Raw genomic sequence first — 22,169 nt, 5'->3', positions numbered from 1 at the left:
TCCCGCCCTCGCTCCCCATTGGCCGCCCAGCCCCAGGCCCCGCCCCCCGTTCCCCTTTCCCGCCTCCCGTCGCATTTTCGCGGTTTTCGGGGAAAGGCGGGGCCCGGCGAGGCGCGGCGCGCGCTGATTGGCTGTGTTGCCGTGGCGCACGCCTCTGTGATTGGCTGCTCTGCGCGCGGCGCGCTCTGGCCGCTGCCCCGCCGGGGGAAGTCCGGATGGGGGCACGGGGACCAATCGCGGCGCTCCCCGCGGGCGCTCGGCCAATCAGCGCGCGGCACTTGTTGCCGGGGCGCCGCGGGAGTGGCGGCGCCCGCGACTGCCGCCCCCTGGCGGCCGAGAGCGGCAGCGCCCCGCGGGAACGCGCGCGACCGCCGGGCCGGGATGGGTGACAGGGACCAGGATGGGTGAAAGGGACCGGGATGGGTGACAGGGACCAGGATGGGTGAAAGGGACCGGGATGGATGACAGGGACCGGGATGGGTGACAGGGACCGGGATGGGTGAAAGGGACCGGGATGGGTGACAGGGACCGGGATGGATGACAGGGACCGGGATGGGTGAAAGGGACCGGGATGGGTGACAGGGACCGGGATGGATGACAGGGACCGGGATGGGTGAAAGGGACCGGAATGGGTGACATGGACCGGCATGGGTGAAAGGGACCGGGATGGGTGACAGGGACCGGGATGGGTGACAGGGACTGGGCGTGGCTGTCCCTGGGTGGTGCCCAGGCCCCAGCATCTGCCCATCTGTCTGTCTGTTCAGTGGCCCCTGTTCAGACACCCATGCTCCGGCACCTGCCATCACTCACCTGTCCCTTTTCTCTGTTCCCCATCCATCCATCCATCCATCCATCCATCCATCCATCCATCCATCATCCGTCCATCCATCCATCCATCCATCCATCCATCCATCATCCATCCATCCATCCATCCATCCATCCATCCATCCATCATCCGTCCATCCATCCATCCATCCATCCATCCATCCATCATCCATCCATCCATCCATCCATCATCCATCCATCATCCATCCATCATCCGTCCGTCCATCCATCCATCCATCCACCCATCATCCATCATCCATCCATCCATCCATCCATCATCCATCCATCCATCCATCCATCCATCCATCTATCCATCCATCCATCCATCCATCCATCTATCCATCCATCCATCCATCCATCCATCCATCCATCCATCCATCCATCCATTCATCCATCTATCCATCCATCCATCCATCCATCCATCCATCCATCCATCCATCCATCCATCCTCCTCCCCACACCCAGTTCATCCCAGTGATTTCTGGATGATTTGGGGGGAGCTGTATCCCATTTGCAAGTCCCCATGGAACTCCCCCACACCAGACAAATCCACTTCACCCCAGTCCCTCTCCCAAACCACCTCGGGCTCAACCCTGGGATCACCCGTGGAGCAACCACCACCCTTGGGATGAGCGTTACCCCCACCCTGGGGTGGGAGCCAAGCCTTGGGGACCCCCAATCCCCGAGGAGGGTCCCCAAAGCAGCCCCCGGTGCCGCCGGCACGTGCTGGGCGCTCCGGGAACGTCTCCCCCACGCTGCGCCTCCCCTGGCGTGTCTTTTGCCATCTGCTGCTGTCATTAAAAAATGAAATTTCCATCTGCTTTCACACTCCCGCCTCTCCCGCCGGCTCCGGTGCCGCCACTCCCCGGGAAGCGTCGCCCCCGGCTCCCTCCCGGGATGCGGCCGATCCGGCGGGATGGGGGTGACGACGCCGAGTTCATTATCCCGCTGCTGTTTGCTGCAGTGGATCCTTCAATCCCTCGTGGAAAGCTGTGGAGCCCCACTTTTGCCCGCCCACGGGCACGGGGGTGACCCCGTGGGGGCGATGCTGCCGTGTTTCGGGGTGCACAACCCATCCCCCGTGTGCTGCCACAACCGAACTGGGGGTGCGGGTTTTTATTCGCCGTGGGGGGAATAGCAAAAGGAACAAACCCTGGTCCCTGCTGTCCAAACCCACCCGCGTGGGTGCCCCGCGTGTCCCTGGCAGCTTCGTCCGGCCCGGCCGTGGCCTGGGGGCTCCATCCCGAGGAGAGGGGACAGCTCCTGCCGGGCTGGGGGTCCCCCCGTGTCCCCTCTCAGCACGGGCTGCAGGGCGAGGGGCTCTCCCCGCGCCGGCCCTCGCGGGACAGCGTGGTCCCCGTGGGCGTGGGAGGCGTGACGATGATGGAGGGCACGTGCAGGTGCTTCTGTCCCGCTGGGGTCCCCTCGCTGCCGTTCCCGCTGCTCACGCACATCTTCAAGCCTGGGGAAATTTGGGGGATAAAAGAAAGATCAGGCATCGGGTTCAGCATCCCCCCGGCTCCCCGCCCTTCTCGGTGTCAGCGCTTTACGAGCCACTGGAGAATCCACAGCATCCTCACATCTCCTCCCCTGCGTCCACCTTGGATTTTGGGGGGGTTTCAGAGGTGGATCCCACCCCTCCCTCGACCACCAGCCCAGCCCACCCGCCCTGAGGGGAGCAGATCGCTTTAATCTGCTTTTTTAATCAGGAGAAAAGCCCCGTGCGGCACAGGCTGCATCCAGGGAGGTTTCAGCTCTTCCCAAGCAAGAAAATGCCTGGAGGGGACAGACACTGATATTTTTAATCTCTTTTTAATTAAGGATAAAGCCCTGCCTTATGTAAGGGAGCTGGAAAAGGGGGAGGGTCTTTTCTTTTATTCCAGACTCCAAGCTCACCAGAGGGGTCTGGAAGCATGGGGGAATATTTTGGGGCTCTGTCCTGGATTTGGGGCAGGATTGGGATTCCTTGGCTGCTTGCTTCCCCTCTTCAACTCCCCCTTGTTGGACAGGGGGGGTTGTGAGACCCCAAATCCCCCCAGCCTCCCTGTTGTGGAGAGGGGGCAGAGCTCATTTTTGGCTGATGCATCCAACTCTGTGCCCATCACAGCCAGAATCCCAGAGAGTCTGGGCTTGGGAAAAGCCAGGGAAGAGGCGGCCCTGCATCCTGGAGAGGGATCCTCATTAAGCCCCATCCCTAACGACCCCGAGGATGATTAGCAGGAGTCAGAGGGATGCAGAGCTAATGGGAGATGCCATATCCAGCCTTCGCCCTGCCAGGCCAGCAGCACTAAAAGCTCCCACTTTGCCCCTGTGCAGACATCCCTGACGCCATTCCCGGCCTAAATCCATTAAGAAAATTCAAGTTGGGGAAGAAGCTCCTGGTTGGAGCATCCCTGGGGAGGGTGGAGCAGTGAGGGATGATTTGGGGCCAGCCTGGAGGCCGGGAGCTGGAACCCAAGCTCTGGGCTGACCCCTGCATGCCAGCCACGTGTCCCTGAGCAGCCCTTTCCTGCCTCCAAGGAAAGCCCTGGATTCTCCAGATCAAAAGGTGCAGGGAAAATAAAGCAGGGAAAATAAAGCAGGGAAAAAATAAAGCAGGGAAAAAATAAAGCAGGGAAAATCCTCTTTGGGACCATCCAGGCGCAACAGGTCGCCCGTGAGACGTCAGAAATTCCACCACACCCATCCCACCCACACCTAAATCTCCTCTGGGAGCCACCATCCCCCAGGTGTCTCCGGGGAGCAGCAGCAGCCCGAAGGCCCATCCCAAACTGACCTTTCAGGCAGGAGAACTTGAGCCCCATGTTTTCATCCTCTCAGCGGGACGCGGCTCTCCAGCTCCGCCGCCGGCCCTGGCCGCTGGCGCTGGGGAGGAGAGAGAGGCCTGAGGGGAGCGGTGCTGGGGGGGAGGAAGGAGAGGAGCCCAGAGCTCACATCTCTCCCTGCGAGCCTCCAGAGCCACAGGAAACGCGGCTGCTCGCTCGCAAAACCACCGGTGATGTCACGGCGCCTCAGCGACTCAACATGGGCCTGCGAGCTCCAGGAAGAACTTTTTGGGAGGGTGGAGAAGGAACCTGCTGCTGGGTGAGCGGTCCCATCCCAGCTTCTCCGCTCCTGGGGTTTGGGCTGAAGATATTTCAGGATGAGGAGGTTGGGAGCAGGAGGAACTGGGATGGGTTCTTGCAGAGAAAACCCCGAGTCCACGCACAGGAAACCGAGGGATGATCCCAGGGCTGCCTCCCTCGGGCTGAGCCGGAGCAGCTGCCGGGATGCACTGCTGGAATTCACATCACCCCGCTCCTCTTGGGCACCCCTGATGTCCCCAGAGTGTTTAGATGGATAATTCCCACTGTGGGACATCAGTTTTTTTCCAAGATGCTGACAATTTTTCTGCGGAAAAGCGCCCCTTTATTGGGAAATCTTCACCCCTCCTCCCACAGCTGCTGGGAAAAGCTTCTTGGGATGAGGGTCAGTGACTCATTTGGCTCTTCCAAGCTCTGGGCCACACAGAGAGCCAAGGAAAGCCCCTGCTCCCCTGCCTGACCTCTGCCTTCACAGGAAGCCCTGAGGTGGGTCAGCAGCAGGCAGCAAGGGGAAGTGAAAATTTGCTATCTCTGCTTTTAATTCTGCATTTTTATCAGTTCCCCAGGTGCAGCCTGAGCTGTGACCCCCCCTCAGGGCTGGGGAGTGGAGTCCTGCCCAGGACCTCACTTTGCAGCTCTCCTGGAGGCTGCCCAAATGTCAGGAAATCTGTTTTGAGGCAAATCTGGTGGGTTTTGGCACCTGCTGGTGGCTCGCACACCAGCAGAGGAGGGTCATGCTGGGGACAGCCAGCTCTGTGCACAGGGGGTGTCCTCTGGGATTTGATCCTTTGGGGTTTGATCCTCTGGGGTCTGATCCTCTGGGCTTTGATCCTCTGGGGTCTCATCCTCTGGGATCTGATCCTTTGGGATTTGATCCTCTGGGATCTCATCCTCTGGGATCTGAATTTCTGGGATTTGACCCTTTGGGATCTGAATCTCTGGGCTTTGATCCTCTGGGGTCTGATTCTCTGGGGTCTGATTCTCTGGGATCTGATTCTTTGGGATGTGATCCTCTGGGATCTCACCCTTTGGGATCTGATCCTCTGGGATCTGATCCTCTAGGATCTCACCCTTTGGGAGCTGATCCTCTGGGATCTCATTCCCTGGGATCTGATCCTCTGGGATCTGATCCTCTGGGATCTCATCCTTTGGGATCTGATCCTCTGGGATCTCATCCCCTGGGATCACCCCCTGTTGGCCCAACCCCTTGCAGAGGACACAGCCTCCCCCTCCCCATGGCCGAGGGCCAGAATTCGGGTGGAGAATTCCCCCTGGCAGCAGCATTCCAGCGGCATTCCCGCCGCTGGCTGCCGGGGCTCCAGCTCCTCTGCCGTGTGCCGGCTCCAGGCCAAAGCAACGCTCGCATCCCGGCGAGCTGACGCCCCAAAAAGCCCCGGACACTCATCGCGGGCATCCCTTGGAGCGGGCACCGAGCTGCCCGGCCCGGGGGGACACTCCGAGGCAGCACCGGGCGGGGAGGAAGGCACGGAGCCGGGGCTCCGAGGGGCGGCACTTACCCGCTGTGCCCGGTGCCCGCATCCCACCGCCAGCGCAGCTCCTGCGTGCCGGAGGCTGGCACGGGGGTGCCCGCAGGAGGTGGCAGCCGGCCGCCTTTGGGCTCGGCGAGGTCGGTCGGGAACCAGGCTAATGAGGTGAGCGGCTCCTCCCCATCCAGCCCCCGCTCCGTGCCCGGCGAAGCCCTCGGGTGATGAGGAAACGCTGCTTTGCTCTCACCCCGCTGCACAAGGCAGCGCGGAGCCGAGAGAGAGAGAGAAAAAGGAGTGCCCTGAGCTGCGGGCGATGCCCCCGGGCACCCAGCATCCCTACAGCCGCACCCAGCATCCCTACAGCCCGCCTGAGCTACCGAGTGCCCCGGGAGGGCCGGTGAGTGCCCGCACCCAAGCCAGCAGGGCACCCTGAGGTCCCGATGCCAACACACATCGACCTCCGGCAGCGCCTCCACTTTTCCCAGCTTCCAGGGAGGATCTTTTCCCTTTCCCAGCCCCAAAGCCAGCCTGGCAGCGGGAAGGGCAGCGGCGGCTTCCTCACCATCCCCAGGATGAGCGCTCCGGGTCGGGTCCCACCCCGCTGGGAGGATGCCCGGGGGAGGCTGAGCCTCCGCCGCCTTCTCCCGCACTGCCATTAGCAGGAGAAGCTTTTCCAGAGGCTTTTCCACGTTCCCGCTCCTCCGCAATGGAGAGGCGAGGCCCCCGCGCCGGCTGCGCTCCAGGCGCGGTGAAAAGCAGAGGTTGGGATGCAGGGAAAGCATTAAATACCCCGGCTGAGGGAGGGGAAAGGGAAAGGGAAAGGGAAAGGGAAAGGAAAAGGAAAAGGAAAAGGAAAAGGAAAAGGAAAAGGAAAAGGAAAAGGAAAAGGAAAAGGAAAAGGAAAAGGAAAAGGAAAAGGAAAAGGAAAAGGAAAAGGAAAAGGAAAAGGAAAAGGAAAAGGAAAAGGAGGAAAGGAAAAGAGGGAAGGGAAGGGAAGGGAAGGGAAGGGAAGGGAAGGGAAGGGAAGGGAAGGGAAGGGAAGGGAAGGGAAGGGAAGGGAAGGGAAGGGAAGGGAAGGGAAGCTTGGAACTTCACCCCGGGACCAGGAGAGAGCTGATCCCAGAGGTTTGGGAGGTCTTCGATGGGGTCAGAGCCTGGCTGGGATGGGCGGCAGGGAGAGCAAACCGTGCTGGGTGGTTTTGCTCCACTTTCTGCTGGTTTGGTCCTGCCATGCTGGATGAAAATCAGAAATCTGGGAAGAGCTGATTTCCTTCCCAATCTGACTGCTTTGATTTGTCAAAGAACTGAGTTATTGCAAAGCTCCAGGGTGGCACAGGGGCAAGGCTGCAGCTCCAGCTGCGGGCACAGTCCTGGGCAGAGACGTTTGCAACCCACAGCTCCGTTTTTTCCCCCTCAGAAAACACACACATTAATCGGTTTATGTGGATTTTTTTCCCCGTTCAGCTGCAAAGTCTAAGATTTAGAGACAAGTCCTAAAGCAGAGCCTGGCAAAGCTGATCTTTCCAGATCCCATCCCAAACTCAGAGCACGCAGCACCCCAGGATCGTTCCCTGGCAGCACAAATCCAGTCAGAGCAGCACAGATCCCTCCTTCACCTTGAGCTATTTTACAGCCTGCCTCCAAAACTACCTGTTTGCTGCTGCTGGGTGAGAACAAACAACCCCAAACCCACGGGGGCTGGAATTAGCCTGGCCCGGAGCAGCAGTTGTTGCTACAGCAGTGACAAAAAAGTGATTGTCTTGCAGCAGCAGGGATGGGAACCATAAACACCAGGCTGCTAAAATACCTGTGGTTAGTTCTGCGGGTGCAGCTGCTCTGCTGACACCTGATAGGCACAAACAGCATCAAACACCCCTTCCTGTCCTCCCCAGGGCTGGTGAGCAAAGCAAAAACCTTTGTGAAGCTTTATAAAGTGGGGCTTGTCCACCTTGAGGTGGCTGGGGATGGCCTGGAGCCCCTCTGGCGTGGGGCCCTGGGCACTGCTGGGCGAGCAGGGTTAGGAGGAGCTGAGTGCCAGGAACAGGAGCAGCCCAGTGGGCTCAGCACCCCTTTTCCAGGGTCACCAGGAGCTCCTGGTTCCTGTCACGAGGCTCTGAGCTGGGCCTTGCTGAGTGTCAGGGCAAGTGGCCAAAGCCCACCAAGAGCCAGCTGGCCAGGGGAGGAAGAGGATGGGCTCAGAGGGTGGAAGGAGGTTTCACTCCCTGGGGGAATATTGTCCTTCCAGAGCTGGCTGTCCCCCGAGGTGGTCACTGGCTGCTTTCCAGCCCTGCCTGCGTCCCTTTGGTTCCTCTCCCGCTGTTCCCAACCCCGCTGAGGCCCTGAGGAGGGTGAGGATGGAGGGCAGCTCCCCCCTTGCCTCTGGGGGAAGGGCAGGGGGAGCTGCTGCTGCTTCCCAGGCGCCAGAGGAACCGCAGGGACAAGGGACGCGTTGTGCAAAGGCCGGCCACGAGAAAAGCTTTGGCCGGAGAGCCCGGAGCAGCTCTGCTGGCTCCCTTCAGGAGCTGCTCCTGCAAACACCAGCTGGGCTCCCCTCTCAGCAGGGAGGGGGAGGAAGCAGCTTTCTGGGTCACGGAGTGCCAGGGTCTGCTAACGCAGGTGGCACATCACCCTGGCCCCGTGCTAACGAGGCCACCTGTCCCCTCCTGCCCCCGTCCCTTCTGGCCCCAGCAGGGCACAGGGCTGCTCCCTCCCCAGCCTGGCTCTGGAGCTGCCCCAGGAAGGGGCTGCAGGCTCCCGCCCGGGGCTAGCCAGAGCTGGAAGTGGCAACCAGTGCTGGGAGCGGGGAAGAAATTCCCTCCTGGAGCTCCAGAGTCAGCAGGGCTGGCGAGTGGTGCCCGGAGGGGATGCCAGGCGTGGGGAGGGAGGGAGGGAGGAGGATGTCACGAGGAGGCAGCTGAAGATGCAGGCTCCAGGGAAACTGGAGCAGCTCCAGCATTCCCCAAGCAGCGGCTCTTGGCAGGACTGGCAGGAACCGCGTGGGCTGGAAGCGCCCCCGGAGAAAATCCAGCGGGATGAGGCTGAGCTGCTGCAAAAGGGGGTCAGGAGGGAAGCGGGGAGCCAGCACCTACCTGAGGCACGGAGCTCCTGCATCCAGAACGAAACACCTCTGCCCCAGCACGGATCCAGCCGGGAGGCCACGGGAGGCCGGGAATTGGCTCAGGGACCCGACCACGGCCGCCACGCTTCCCGGCCCGCTGCGCTTAATCTGGGCCCAGCTTTCCCTTTTATCCCCTGCTGCTACAACCTCCAGAGTGCCTCAATTAGGTCCATCTCTTAAGCTCCTGGGTGCATTTCTAGGAAGGGCGGCGGCGTTTCTCCGCCGTGCGCAGAGCGGGCCGTGCCTGGCACGGCTCCTGCCCGCATCCCGCTGCAGCAGCGCTGCTGGAAGCGCTCCCGGGGTGCCCCTCACCCCCTGACCACCTACCAGGTGTTTTTAAGAGCAGAGATCCCTGCTCCCCTCATCCCAGCTCCGGCAGGCTGGAAGTGCCACACTGTCCCCCCCGGCAGCCCCCCGTGTCCGTCCGCTCCAGGTCTGCCTCTGGCAAGCCAAGAGGAAGGGAAGCAGCTGGGGTGGACTTTCGAAGGAGAAGGCTGGGTGAAAATGTGGTCTAAAAGCGACAGGGAAAAAAAAAAAAATCGAGAAGGGAAATCGATAAAGCCCTCGGCGGCTCCTTGGGCACGCGGAAAGCGGCCGGGGGAAGCGAGGAGGGGGATGTGCTGCAGGACTGGGACGTGTGGAGGTGTTCGGGTCCAGCTGGGAACAGCAGATCCCAGGCAGGATGGGAGGGGAGCAGCCCAGCAGGGTTGGGCTGCTGTGGGTGCTCCAGCTCGGCTCCGGGAGATGAATTCCGCCCAAAGGAGAAGCAGAGTTCACAAAGCCCAGCACATTTCCCCTCGAGGCCATTTTCCAGGCTGCACTCAGCCTCCATTAGTGTTATCCCGGCTCTCCCTGGCAGTGCCCTCCTCCAGCGGCATCTCCAGACACTTCCCAGATCGGAGAGCAGCGATTAGGCCGGGAGCCAGGGAGGAGAGAGCCGGGCACTGCTTCCTGCATCTGCCACTGTCACCTCTCCTCGCCTGCCACTCGCTGAAGGAATTCTTGGGGGCAGGGGGCCGCCCCTCACAGCTGGGGTGGGCTCTGCACATCTGTCTGCTGCTGGTTCCAGCTGTGCCAGGTGATCTCTGAACCTGCTCCCGTGTCAGCTCCAAGAGCCGGAGCTGTTACGTCTCTGCTGGCTTCCCTCGGGGAGGGAACATCCCAGGAGCAGATGGGAAGAGGGAAAATGCCAGCAGCAGGCTGCTTTGCTTGCTGGATGGGGAAAAACTCCCCCAAATCCTCGTCTGCACACACAGAGGGATGAGCTCAGGGAGAACGTGGGACCTGGCACTCCCTGGGAGCAGGGACCTCACTTGTGAGTGCCCCAAAACAGCTGGGCAGGGATTCCCTGGCTCCTGTCACCCATCTGCTTGTGGGGAGCTTTGTCACTGCTCTGGAAAATTGGGGAAATGAGAATCCCACAGCCTGGCAGAGCTGGGGGTGCCCACCTGGAGAGGAGCAGCTCCAGGGAGAGCTCAGAGCCCTGCCGGGGTCTGAAGGGGCTCCAGGAGAGCTGGAGAGGGACTGGGGACAAGGATGGAGGGATGGGACACAGGGAATGGCTCCCACTGCCAGAGGGTGCATTTAGATGGGATTTTGGGAAGGGATTCCTCCCTGGGAGGGTGGGCAGGCCCTGGCACAGGTGCCAGAGCAGCTGTGGTTCCCCTGGACCCCTGGCAGTGCCCAAAGCCAGGCTGGGAGCAGTCTGGGATGTTGGAAGGTTTCCCTGCCATGCAATGGGATGATTTTAAGATCCTTTCCCACCCAAACCATTCAGGGATTCTTTTTTCCAAGTGCTTCAGGTCGTGTGGATGAGGTAAAAAGTTGGGAGTTAAAATATCCAAGCAGGCAAATGCCAAATCTCTAAATTTTGGTGGATAGGGAGGAAAAAAGTTAATCCTGGAAGTCATGAATTGCTAACAAACCAAGAAGAGTAAGACACATTACCAGTGCTGCCTCCCCAGCTCTCAGCAAGAAATGAATTCCCCAAGATTTCCTCCCCCTGACGTTTAAAAAGGAATTACCTTGAATTCCTGCCCCGAATCAGGCAGATTTTCAGCCAGGGAAGCAGCATTTGCTCTGGGCACCTCAGCAGGAAAGGGGAACACAGCCTTCCCTGAGCCCTGCAGCTTCCTCATTCTTCCAGGAGAGCCAGGGTGGCTTCCTGGATTTATGGAATTGCTGCTTCAGTGCAAATAGGCCAGGGGAGATAAGATCTGCAGGCTTGTCCTCTTTGCTTAAAGCCAGCCTGGGCTTCTGCTGGTGGCAAAAAAATCCTCAATTGAAAGCAAAAAGAAGATTAAAAAAAGGGGAAAATAAAGCATTAAAAGCTGCTCCCCTTCCAGCAGTGTGTCCCAGGTTAGTCACAGGGAATATTCCAGCAGGTTACACACTGAGGAGACAAACTGCCTAACAGGGGGAGCAGGATTAGCCTGAATTTGCATATTTATGATCATAGCTTGAATAGGAGATGCTGTTACAAAGAACAAGAAACACATTTCCTGTGGCTCAGGAGAGCAGCAGCTCTTCTGACAACCCCACACGAGGAATCGGGCTAAGATAAAGATCTGCCTCTGGAACAATACCTTGGCTTTCACTGGGTGTTTGTACAAAATCCTCTTCCTGCAGCCCGGGTTCTTTGCATTCTGCTCCTGGGATATCTTTTCCTACAGAAACAGAGTGGAGCAGCCACTGGAATGCATTATCTCAGTCCTTTGGGGAGTTAAATACGTGTTTTCTGTCAACAAGTGAAAACATTTCCCTCTCCTGCAAGCCTGACTCAGCCCAGGGAAGGTTCTTGACTCGGTGCCAGCCTTTGGTAATCACACCTCAGCCCTGCACAGCAGGGAGATAAAAACCAAAGTGCCCAAAGCTTCCTCCAAAGCTTCCTCTCCTCCCTCCCACCTCCCCCCGTGGAACCTCACCTGGAACTCCACAGCCTGGGGGCATCCAGGCTCTATTCCCTGCTGCAAATGGGGTTTTAGCCTTGCCCCATCCCTCTCCAAGACCAAGAGTAAAATTTGGGTTTATTAACTCAAAATAGTGAGGTTCTGACAGTTCCACTTGGAAATAAGCCCAGGTTGGTGGGGCTCATGGGGAAGGTGTCCCTGCCCATGGAATGAGATGATCTCCAAGTCCCTTCCAGCCCAAACTTTGCTGTGATTTTAACACTTAAGATTGGAGACATTTTGTGGATATTTGGATCTTCCTTGTAACAATATTTCTGGGCAAGAAGAGAAGGAAATCTGGAGGAATTGTTGCAGGTTGAGACTGTGTTTAACTACAGTTAGGAGAGAGGCAACAAAGAGCTCTTCCAGGCTGGTATAAAGCTGCATTGTCCAGAAAACTTCTCTTTGGAAATAAATATTAATGGGAAAGACTAGGCAAGCTGAACTAGGCTGTATCCAGGCTCCCTGATTCCATGTACTTGGATCATGTGGAAAGTGAGATCTGCTGATTAACTCCCCCCTCAAAATGCATGAAATTCAATAAAGTATTTCACTACTGTAGACTCCAACTGGAATTCAAACTCAGTAGTGTGCTTCCAGTCCTTTTTATAAATAATTTACTTTGGGTTTAACACATTCAAGCAGTAACTGCGCTTGCCAAGCCCACAGAGAGCAGGACCACCAGATCATTTGGGAATACTGCTTTAAAACTCTCTGTCATGCTAAAGCACTGCGAAACAGGTGACACATGAGCATGGAACATCCTCAGCAGATTGCATTTTACTGTGCCAAGAGAGTTACAATTCCAAACCAGGCCAGAAGAAACCATTCACCTCCCATTTGATCTACTTGCCCTTAAAATCTCTCATCTGAGGATAGGATTGATTTTTTGTTTTTTTGGAAAGGTATTTCCAGAAATCGTTAAAAAGTAACCTCACTGAAGATTAGAAAAGCTGAAGTCAAAACATTGGAATAGGAACAATGGGGACCAAGCAGAAGCAGTTCTGGTTTCCAAGGAATAGCAACATTCACTACAAGTGGGATGGTGTCCACGAGGACAGCTGGCAGCTCTTCCAGGGAATGTCACCACCAACATTCCGTGGCTTTAGGGACACAGCACCGCGCCACGGGACAGGCCACTCCTCTTTAATCAGTCAGCTTTCCACACAAGGTACTGAATATTAATTCTATTTACATTCAAAAATAGCATTTTTCTCTCTTCAGTACAGAGTGGGAATGGCCACGGGGCAGTCAGGAGGATCCCTCCTAGCACAGGTGCAGCACAGCTTTGTTGATCTCCGGGTTTGTCCAGTCGTTGCGGATGTCATCCAGGTGGTTGTCAAAATCCACCAGTGTCTCGTAGGATTTGCTGTCCAGGAGGGAGGCAGCGATGCGCTGGGCTTCGGTCCAGTCTTCACAGAAGTCACTGGGATGGAAAAGAACCAGGCATCAACTGGAATCACCACAAAAAACCTCTGAATGGAGCCTTGCTGCAGCATCCTCACACGGACAGCCTCTTTGTCCCCAAACTCTGGGGAAATTCTCACACGGACAGCCGGTTTGTCCCTAAAACTTTGGGGAAATCCTCACAAGGACAGCGTGTTTGTCCCCAAACCCGTGTTTGTCCCCAAACCTGTGGGGAAATCCCACAAGGACAGCCTGTTTGTCCCCAAACCTTTGAGGAAATCCTCACAAGGAGACCTGTTTGTCGCCAAACCCATGGGCAAATCTCAAGGACAGCCTGTTTGTCCCTAAAGCTTTGGGGAAATCCTACAAGGACAGCCTGTTTGTCCCCAAACTCTGAGGAAATACTCACAAGGATAGCCTGTTTGTCCCCAAACCTGTGGTTGTCCCCAAACCCTTGGGGAAATCCTCACAAGGACAGCCTGTTTGTGTCCAAACCTTTGGGGAAATCCTCCCAAGGACAGCCTGTTTGTCCCCAAACCCGTGTTTGGCCCCAAACCCTTGGGGAAATCCTCCCAAGGATAGCCTGTTTGTCCCCAAACCCGTGTTTGTCCCCAAACCTTTGGGGAAATCCTCACAAGGACAGCCTGTTTGTCCCCAAACCTTTGGGGAAAGCCTCACAAGGACAGCTTGTTTGTCCCTAAACCTTTGGGGAAATCCTCACAAGGACAGCCTGTTTGTCCCCAAACCTTTGGGGAAAGCCTCACAAGGACAGCTTGTTTGTCCCTAAACCTTTGGGGAAATCCTCACAAGGACAGCCTGTTTGTCCCCAAACCTTTGGGGAAATCCTCACAAGGACAGCCTGTTTGTCCCCAAACCCCTGGAGCTCCCGTGTCACTCACACGTGTGGATCCTTGCACCTCCACTTGTTCTCGTGCAGCTCGTACACGTGGATGGCAGGCTCCACACACTCCATGGTGAATTTAGTGTTGTCAACCTGGGGTGGGACACGGAAACGCCACCTCAGTCTTCTCCTCAGCATCCCAAGAGATGAAATAAACCCAAAATTGGTTTGTAAAAACAGGGCATCTTACACCCACCCACTGTTTTACTCTCCAACTGCCAAATACAAGCTGCCAATGTCCTTTGGCACAGCAGTGAGGAGGAAAAGCCCTGTTTGTGACATTAAATACATGAATTTAAGTTGCATGAGGTGGGCTGCAGCCAGAAATTGCTGCCTGAACATGTAGAGAAGGCCTCCAGTTCCTCTGAGGTGGCAGAGAGCTCAGCACAGTCTCTCTGTGGATTTACTCTGTACTTTGCTGCTCGTTGCATCTCCTCCCCAGAGCATTTTGGAGGGGAAGAGAAACAGAATTCCTCATGAAAGGAGCCAGAGAAGAGCATTTCCCTGGTCCAGCAGCAGGCTCAGAACACACAGGGGGGTGAGGGGAAGGAAGTTCTTTACCATGATGAGCGCAGTGTCCGTGAAACCCTCGGCAATCCGGGAGGCCACCTTCTCTGCAACCTGGTTTGGGCTGGAGCAGAAAGGAAAAGGAACTGAGTGATGGGAGCCACGAGTTTCAGCTGAAAGCAGCAGGAAATGAGCTCAGAGAGATGTGAGAGTGACTCTGGGTGCTTGCAAACAGGAACAAAATAAAGGAGCTGATGGCACAGCTGATATAAGGCTCTGCAGCAGCCACTGGAGCTCAGCTGGGTTTAGGAATGGCTTTGGACTGACACAGAATCAACATTTGGTGTCCTCATATCTTCTTCCCCCAAACCAAAGACCCTGCCCTGGCAGGCATTTGAAAAAGAAATGAGTTTTCTCCCCAGTCTGCACTGAAAACTTGTCAAAAATCAGAAAACCCTTGATAACCTTTCCCACATTTCAAAGGTGACAATCTCTATGTGGTGCCATGACAATCTCTGTGTGGTGCCAGTTACCTTCAGAAATCAAACTGGACTTTTAAAAAACCATCAAGCCTGTGATATTCATTTAAACCCCAAAGAGAAAAACTGTAACCTCTCCTTAAAAACGTGTTCAGCAGATTTATAAGGAAAGGACAAATAATGCTTTTATTCCTGTTAGACACCGTAGAGGTCACAAGTGTTCCTTAATAAACATAATTGAGTTTGAATATATATTAACAAATAACTGGAATCAGAGCATCATGGAATGGTTTGGGTTGGGAGAGACCTTAAAGATCCTCTCATTCCATCCCTTGCCATGGGTGGGACACCTTCCACTATCCCAGGCTGCTCCAAACCCCATCCAACCTTGGACACTTCCAGGGATGGGGCGTAATACTTGAAACAAGTTGCTCTTATTCTAATTAGTCCCAATCCTGGATTTGTCCAACAGATAGAGGGGAAAACGTGGAATGCACAGATCTAAAATTAAACTGTGGCTCCACAGGAATGTCCCTTATTGTTTAGTGAGTAATCTGAGTCAGCCAGCAGGGAAAAAAAAAAAGACTAATCCTGAGGAAAAGAAGTGATAAATAAGAGATATCACTGCCTGACTGAATTCATCTTCCACTTCTTTACCACCAGTAAAAAACTGCTTGGAAAAAACTCAGCGATGATGAAGAAATGTAGAAAGAATCAGGTCACTCCTGACTTTCTACAAGATCCTGGGAGCCGTCAGACTTTCCAAGATCCATCCTGCACGAGCAAACACTCTGCAGATTTTGGCTTTTTCCCTGACAACTGCAATTCAAGAAGCTGGCAGTGGTTCAAAGAGTGGCCTTTTATAGCAGCCACGGGAGGAGAGCAGGGATTCTGCAGAGCCTGGACTTGCTGCACCTGACCAAAGGCCCACGGGGACAATGTGGGAGCAGCTGAGAGTTGTCAGAGGGAATCACACACGCCTGATTTCTGGGCATGATTGCTGCTGGCAGAGTCCAAGGTACGAGCTAAAAGAGCAAACAGAAGGAAATATTGGCCCAACACACCTGGCATCTTTCACGCGTTCGTTCGCCTGGTAATATCCAGCTATCACGTAGCTGTTCTCCTTGCACCAGGAATCAATCTGGAAAAGCAACGGGAACAATAAATCCTAGGGGGAAAACCCTCCAGGATCAAGGAGAAAAAAGAAATTAAACAAGCCAGGATGAAGGAAATCTCGTGGCTGTCCTGCAAATAAAGCAGTGTTGCTCCATCTCTGCCACGGGGCTCTTGAAATAAATCCATATTTCTGTCTGGTTGTGGGAGTGCTCACAGTTGGGTTGATTGAGCTGGGATGGAGAAACCCAACAGAGCATTTGGAGATGATGGGAAGCATGAACCAAATGGAGCAAAAGAGCAAGGAGCTGTCTCAGTCAAAGGCTGGCCTAAATCCCAGTGACAGGACAATTAAACTCAGCCTGGTTTGGGTCTCACCCACCAATGGCTGGGACAATTTCCTGCCAAGGCACTCCAGGGAATGCTGCCCTCGTGGATGTGTGGCTGCCCTGTCCTTGCAGAAAGGTTTTATTTCTAATGTCCCATTTCTAGGGGAAAATGCAACCATTTGGGGCCTTCAATAGAAAATAAAAGCTTGAGGTGAAAGGCGAATGTGAGGCAGAAATTTGTGCCATTTAGCAGCTTTTCAACTGAGATAAAATGATTTTCCTTTGAGAGATCTTCCTTATTTAACACCTCCATGTAAATGCTTAACCAGATGTACTTTTGGCATATAATTTAGACAATTTTTGATTTACACAAATACAAAACAGGTAGTTTTGTTGGTTGTTGCATTTTAATTAAATGAATTTAAACACTGCTGTTCTTGCTGCTTTAAACTGGAGCTGAGTTCCTCCTGCTGAGTCTGGATTTGAAAATATCTATCTATATATATATATACTATGGTGTATGTATGTATATATATACATATATATATACACATTGTGGTATCTATATATATGGTATCTATATATATCTATATATCTATATATATATATGATGTTTTTTATTAGAATTGAGGGTATCAAGTCAGCAAAATACAAAGACACAAGGGGAGGAAGCAGCTCGAGTTTTAATTTAGACAATTTTTGATCTACACAAGTACAAAACATAGGTAGTTTTGTTGGTTGTTGCATTTTAATTAAATGAATTTAAACACTGCTGTTCTTGCTGCTTTAAACTGGAGCTGAGTTCCTCCTGCTGAGTCTGGCTTTGAAAATATCTATCTATATATATACATGGTGTGTATATATATATATATATATATATATATGATGTTTTTTATTAGAATTGAGGGTATCAAGTCAGCAAAATACAAAGACAGAAGGGGAGGAAGCAGCTCGAATTTTCCTTTGCAGTCCCTAGAGAACATGGCCTCAAAAAACCCTCCCCAGCTCTATTAAAAAGGCCTCCAAAAATACATCTGGTGCTGACCTGTGGCATCCTGGGAGTCAAATCAATCTCATTTTCAGCAATAATTATTGTATTAGACTGCAGAACCAACCAAACAAAGCAGCCATGTGAATAATCCAAGGGATCACACGGATTTAAGTGACAAAAAAAAAAAGCTGTGCAGCCCTGCAAGAGCTGCTGTCTCAATTCCAAACCCATTTTGAGGGCTTAGGACTCTGGTTTTAATTGTGAGTGGTTTGAAAGCTTGGCATTAGAGCCAGCAGCCCAGGCAGTAAAAATATTATTAATAATAATAATTATTATTATTAAAAAAAACCCAACTCCATCCATTTGAAAATTAAAAACCACACTCCTAAAGCCATTTTTGTTCCATACCAAAAATTGTCTTAAAAAGAAAGAAGAGAATGATTTTAAGTTCTCACTTTCCTAACTGGTAATTAAAAATTGCTTCTGCATAAAACAAAGGGGGGGGAAAAAAAAACACCTAATTTTGGAACAAAAGCTGTTTCCAGCTGTAATTTTCCAAGCCCAGCACTGATCCTCAACAGGTATCACAGCAATTAGCTCCTGTGAGAAATAATTTTAATATTAGAAATATTTTCAATGTTAGAAGTATTTTCAATGTTAGAAATATTTTTAATATTAGAAATATTTTTAGTCACATCCAGTCCTGCCAAGGAAAAATCCAAAGTGGCTTTGGTTTGCTGCAGCCACCAGGGCTGGAAAACCCTGGGAGAAGGAGGAGAAAAAGGAAAAGGAGGAAAAGGAGGTGGAGGAGGAGGAGCTGAGTGCCGTTCCAGGAGAGGGAAGTGCTCCTCGGTTTCCCCTTTTTGGAGCTGTGGTTGTAAAACCACATCAATTAGCAGAGAAATTCAGAGGCTCCAGTGCAACTTAATTCACTTTTTCTTCACGACTCCGGCTTGGGAAAGGATTTCAGAGTGCAAATTAAACCTGGCAGCTGCTGCTCTGCCCTCTGGAGCTCCAAATCCCAGGAAATCAGAGAATTCTGGAATATCCTGGGCTGGGAGGGACCCTCAAGGATCATCAATCCAAGCCCTGGCCCTGCACAGACACCCCAAAATCCTTCCCTGTGCCTGGCAGCGCTGTCCAAACTCTCCTGGAGCTCTGGAGCCTTGGAATGTGAACATTCCCTGGGGAATTCCGTGCCCAACCACCCTCTGGAGGTGTTGGTGTGGGGTTTTTTCATCCCTTGTACCCCCTGAAAGTTTCAGGAGGCAAAGCCTTGAAGCTTGGATGTATCTCCTCTATTCCCAGATGAAATCTGGAGATTTTTTTTGCTCCCGTCCCATTCTGGGAGGACTCAGGGCAGGGGAGAGGAGGTGGAACTTGTGGGGTTGGTTCCAAAACCCCTCCCACAGGGCCACCCTCGACCAAGAATCAGCAAAAACTGAACGTGGAAAGAAGCAGATCCCATTAAATCCTGCCACAGCTCTGAAATCCTTTAGGAATGAGGCTGCTTTGCTACAAAAATGGAGTTTAAGCACCCTGATCTCCCAGATTTATTCTGGATCCACAGACCAGCTTCTACAGAAGATGTGGAACCGCCTCCTCCCAAGCTTTTCCGTGAGGAAATCCAATTTTCACAGCTGCTCTGACAGGATTTACTGACACCTCTGCTTTTGTTTACACCCAAAACAGCAGCAAAAGGCCCTGGGCTCTTGTAAGATTCTGTTTTTTAAAGGATCACAGCAGTGGCTGTAACCATTCAGAGCCCTAATTATTGTGGGAAAAACCAAGAATTTCCAATCTTTGCATTTCTGTACCAAAAACTGGGAGTAAATAAATAAAATCCTGCCATTCCTTTGGCTCTGGGATAATTTTTTTCCTGCAGATGTTGCAAGAAACGGGATTTATTTCCTAATAATCTGATCCTGCTCCAAGATCTATACTAAAAAGCTGCACTGAAGGCCTAAAGTTCATCAAAATTCAGTGGAAAGACATTTAATCGTGATTTAATGAAAGCACACAGTGCTCTGCTACTCCTACACTGCTGTAAATAGATTTTAAATGATAAATTTTGGGTGGTTTATGGTAAAACAAACGGTTCAGGGCTCAGGCTCAGCTCCTGTCCTGCGCCTCTGGCTGCATTTCATCATTTCCAGGCTCCACAAAGATGTCAACATTGCCACAGCTGGGAAAAACCTGGAATTTATTTAGGAATAACTGGGATTTGCTTCCAAATAAAATCTGTACCGGAATGAAAAGCACTGAGGGAAACGTTAAAGGCGAGTCTGGAGGAACCAGAAATTTGCTGTTTTTAATGGCATCAAGAAGGGACGGAGCTTCTTTTGCTCACAGTGATGGGATGGTTTGGGTTGGAGGGGATTTTGGCTCATCCCATTCCATCTTCCACCATCCCAGGCTGCTCCAAGCTCCGTCCAGCCTGGCCCTGGGCACTGCCAGGGACTGTTTGTCCCCAGGGAAGGCTGTGTTCCCCTTTCCTGCTGAGGTGCCCAGAGCAAATGCTGCTTCCCTGGCTGAAAATCTGCTGGATTCGGGGCAGGAATTCAAGGTAATTCCTTTTTAAACGTCAGGGGGAGGAAATCTTGGGGAATTCATTTCTTGCTGAGAGCTGGGAAGGCAGCACTGGTAATGTGTCTTACTCTTCTTGGTTTGTTAGCAATTCATGACTTCCAGGATTAACTTTTTTCCTCCCTATCCACCAAAATTTAGAGATTTGGCTTTTCCCTGCCTGGATGTTTTAACTCCCAACTTTTTACTTCATTCACACGACCTGAAGCATATGGAAAAAAGAATCCCTGAATGGTTTGGGTGGGAAAGGATCTTAAAATCATCCCATTGTATGGCAGGGAAACCTTCCAACATCCCAGACTGCTCCCAGCCTGGCTTTGGGCACTGCCAGGGGTCCAGGGGCAGCCACAGCTGCTCTGGCACCTGAGCCAGGGCCTGCCCACCCTGCCAGGGAGGAATCCCTTCCCAAAATCCCATCTAAATGCACCCTCTGGGAGTGGGAGCAATTCCCTGTGTCCCATCCCTCCATCCTTGTCCCCAGTCCCTCTCCAGCTTTCCTGGAGCCCCTTCAGGCCCTGGCAGGGCTCTGAGCTCTCCCTGGAGCTGCTCCTCTCCAGGTGGGTATTCCCACCCCCCCAATTTTTGGAGCATTTCCATTCCCAGCACCACGCCAACACCTCCCTGCATCCCCAAAAAAACCCCTGGCAGCACTGCATCCCTCATCCCCGCTGTAACATCGCCCTGCACCCCCAAAAAACACCTTCCAGCAGCATGGCATCCCTGATCCCCACGACAACACCTCCCTGCCCCCCCAAAAAAACACTGCCAGCATCCCTGATCCCCGGGGCAGCACCTCCCTGCACTCCCCAAAAAAATCGCATCCCTCATCCCCGCGCCAACACTTCCCTGCACCCCCAAAAAAACCGCTGCCAGGAGCATGGCATCCCTCATCCCCGGGGCAAAACCTCCCTGCACCCCCCAAAAAGACCCCCAGCCAGCATCCCTGATCCCCGGGGCAGCACCTCCCCGCACCCCCAAAAACCCCCCTGGCAGAATCGCATCCCTCATCCCTGCCCCAACACCTCCCTGCACTCCCTAAAAAATCCCCTGCCAGCATCCCTCATCCCCGATCCCTGCCCCAACACCTCCCTGCACCCCCAAACCCCCCCGGCAACATCGCATCCCTCATCCCCGCGCCAACACCTCCCTGCACCCCCCCAAAAAAGACCCCCAGCCAGCATCCCTGATCCCCGGGAAGCTCCGCACCAGGGTCAGCGCCACCTCCAGCATGGGGGCGAGCGCCAGCGTGCCGTGGAACAGCGGGATGCAATCCACCAGCAGCGCGGGCTGCGGCGCCGGCGGCCGCTCGGCCACCAGCAGCCCGTTCACGGCGCAGTGCGGGTACTTGGCGCCGTGCAGCAGCATCTTGCAGTAAGCCTGAGTGGTCAGCTTCATGGTGCCCGGCCCGGCGTGCTGCCGGTGTCCCGGTTCGGCCCCGGTTCGGCCCCGCTGTCCCGGCACGGTTCGGTCCCGGTGCGGCCCTGCCGTCAAGCGCCGCGGGTGTCGGGACGTGCCGCCAAGCGCGGCCGGCTTTGCGACAGTGGGGTGTGGGGTGGGGGGGGGGTGTGAATTTGGGATGGTTTTTTTGGGGGGTTTTGGGGTGGGTTTGGGGTCCCACAATGAGGGAGGGTCCCAGAGTTGGTGGGGTGGATGGGGTGGATTTGGGGTGGTTATTGAGGTGGGTCTGGGGTGGGTTTCGGGTGGGTTTGGGGAGGCTTGGGGTGGATTTTGGGTGGGTTTGGGGTGAATTTGGGGAGTTTGGGGTGGGTTTGGGGTCCGACAATGAGGGAGGGTCCCAAAATCGGTGGGGTGGATTTGGGGTGGTTATTGGGGTGGGTTTGGGGGGTTTGGGGGGGGTGTGGGAGGGTTTGGGGAAGTTTGGGGAGGTTCTGGGGGGATTTGGGGGGGTTTAGGGAGGTTTGGGGTGGGTGGGGTCCCACAATGAGGGAAGATTCCAAAGTTGGTGGGATGGATGGGGTGGATTTGGGGTGGGTCTGGGGTGGGTTTGGGGTGGGTCTGGGATGGGTTTGGGGGGGTTTGGGGTGGGTGTGGGGTGGGTCCGGGGGGGGTTTGGGTGGGTGTGGGTTGGGGGGGTTTGGGGTGGATTTGGGGTCCCACAATGAGGGAGGATCCCAAAATCGGTGGGGTGGATTTGGGGTGGTTATTGGGGTGGGTCTGGGATTGGTTTGTGGGGGGTTGGGGAGGTTTGGGGGGGTTTGTGGTGGGTCTGGGGGGGTTTGGGGTGGGCAGGGTGGGGTGGGAACATTTGGTGCCAGCAGAGCCACGGGACCGGGGAGGAACGGCTGCAGTGGTGGGGTGGGAAAAATCTCTGGGATGATGGGGTGGGAAAAGATCTTTGGGATCACTGAGCAGGAAAAGATCTCTGGGATCATTG

At 54.2% G+C, this 22,169-nt stretch overlaps 1 protein-coding gene across 1 annotated transcript; it reads right to left on the bottom strand.

Moving 5' to 3' along the window:
• Positions 1 to 1,926: 1,926 nt before the first annotated feature.
• EMC8 (ER membrane protein complex subunit 8) lies at positions 1,927 to 21,282 on the bottom strand. The gene is made up of 7 exons (XM_077786385.2): positions 20,981 to 21,282; positions 15,820 to 15,896; positions 14,331 to 14,400; positions 13,768 to 13,862; positions 11,099 to 12,887; positions 3,602 to 3,690; positions 1,927 to 2,287 (listed from the first exon to the last, which is right to left on the bottom strand). The coding sequence occupies exons 1-5, from the start codon at positions 21,167 to 21,169 to the stop codon at positions 12,728 to 12,730; spliced, it is 591 nt and encodes a 196-aa protein (XP_077642511.1). The 5' UTR covers positions 21,170 to 21,282; the 3' UTR covers positions 1,927 to 2,287; positions 3,602 to 3,690; positions 11,099 to 12,727.
• Positions 21,283 to 22,169: the final 887 nt, after the last annotated feature.

This window comes from Lonchura striata, chromosome 11 (genome assembly GCF_050655825.1).
Source record: "Lonchura striata isolate lonStrDom1 chromosome 11, ASM5065582v1, whole genome shotgun sequence".
Classification (NCBI taxonomy): domain Eukaryota; kingdom Metazoa; phylum Chordata; class Aves; order Passeriformes; family Estrildidae; genus Lonchura; species Lonchura striata.
This window is presented reverse-complemented; position numbering and strand designations above follow the sequence as displayed.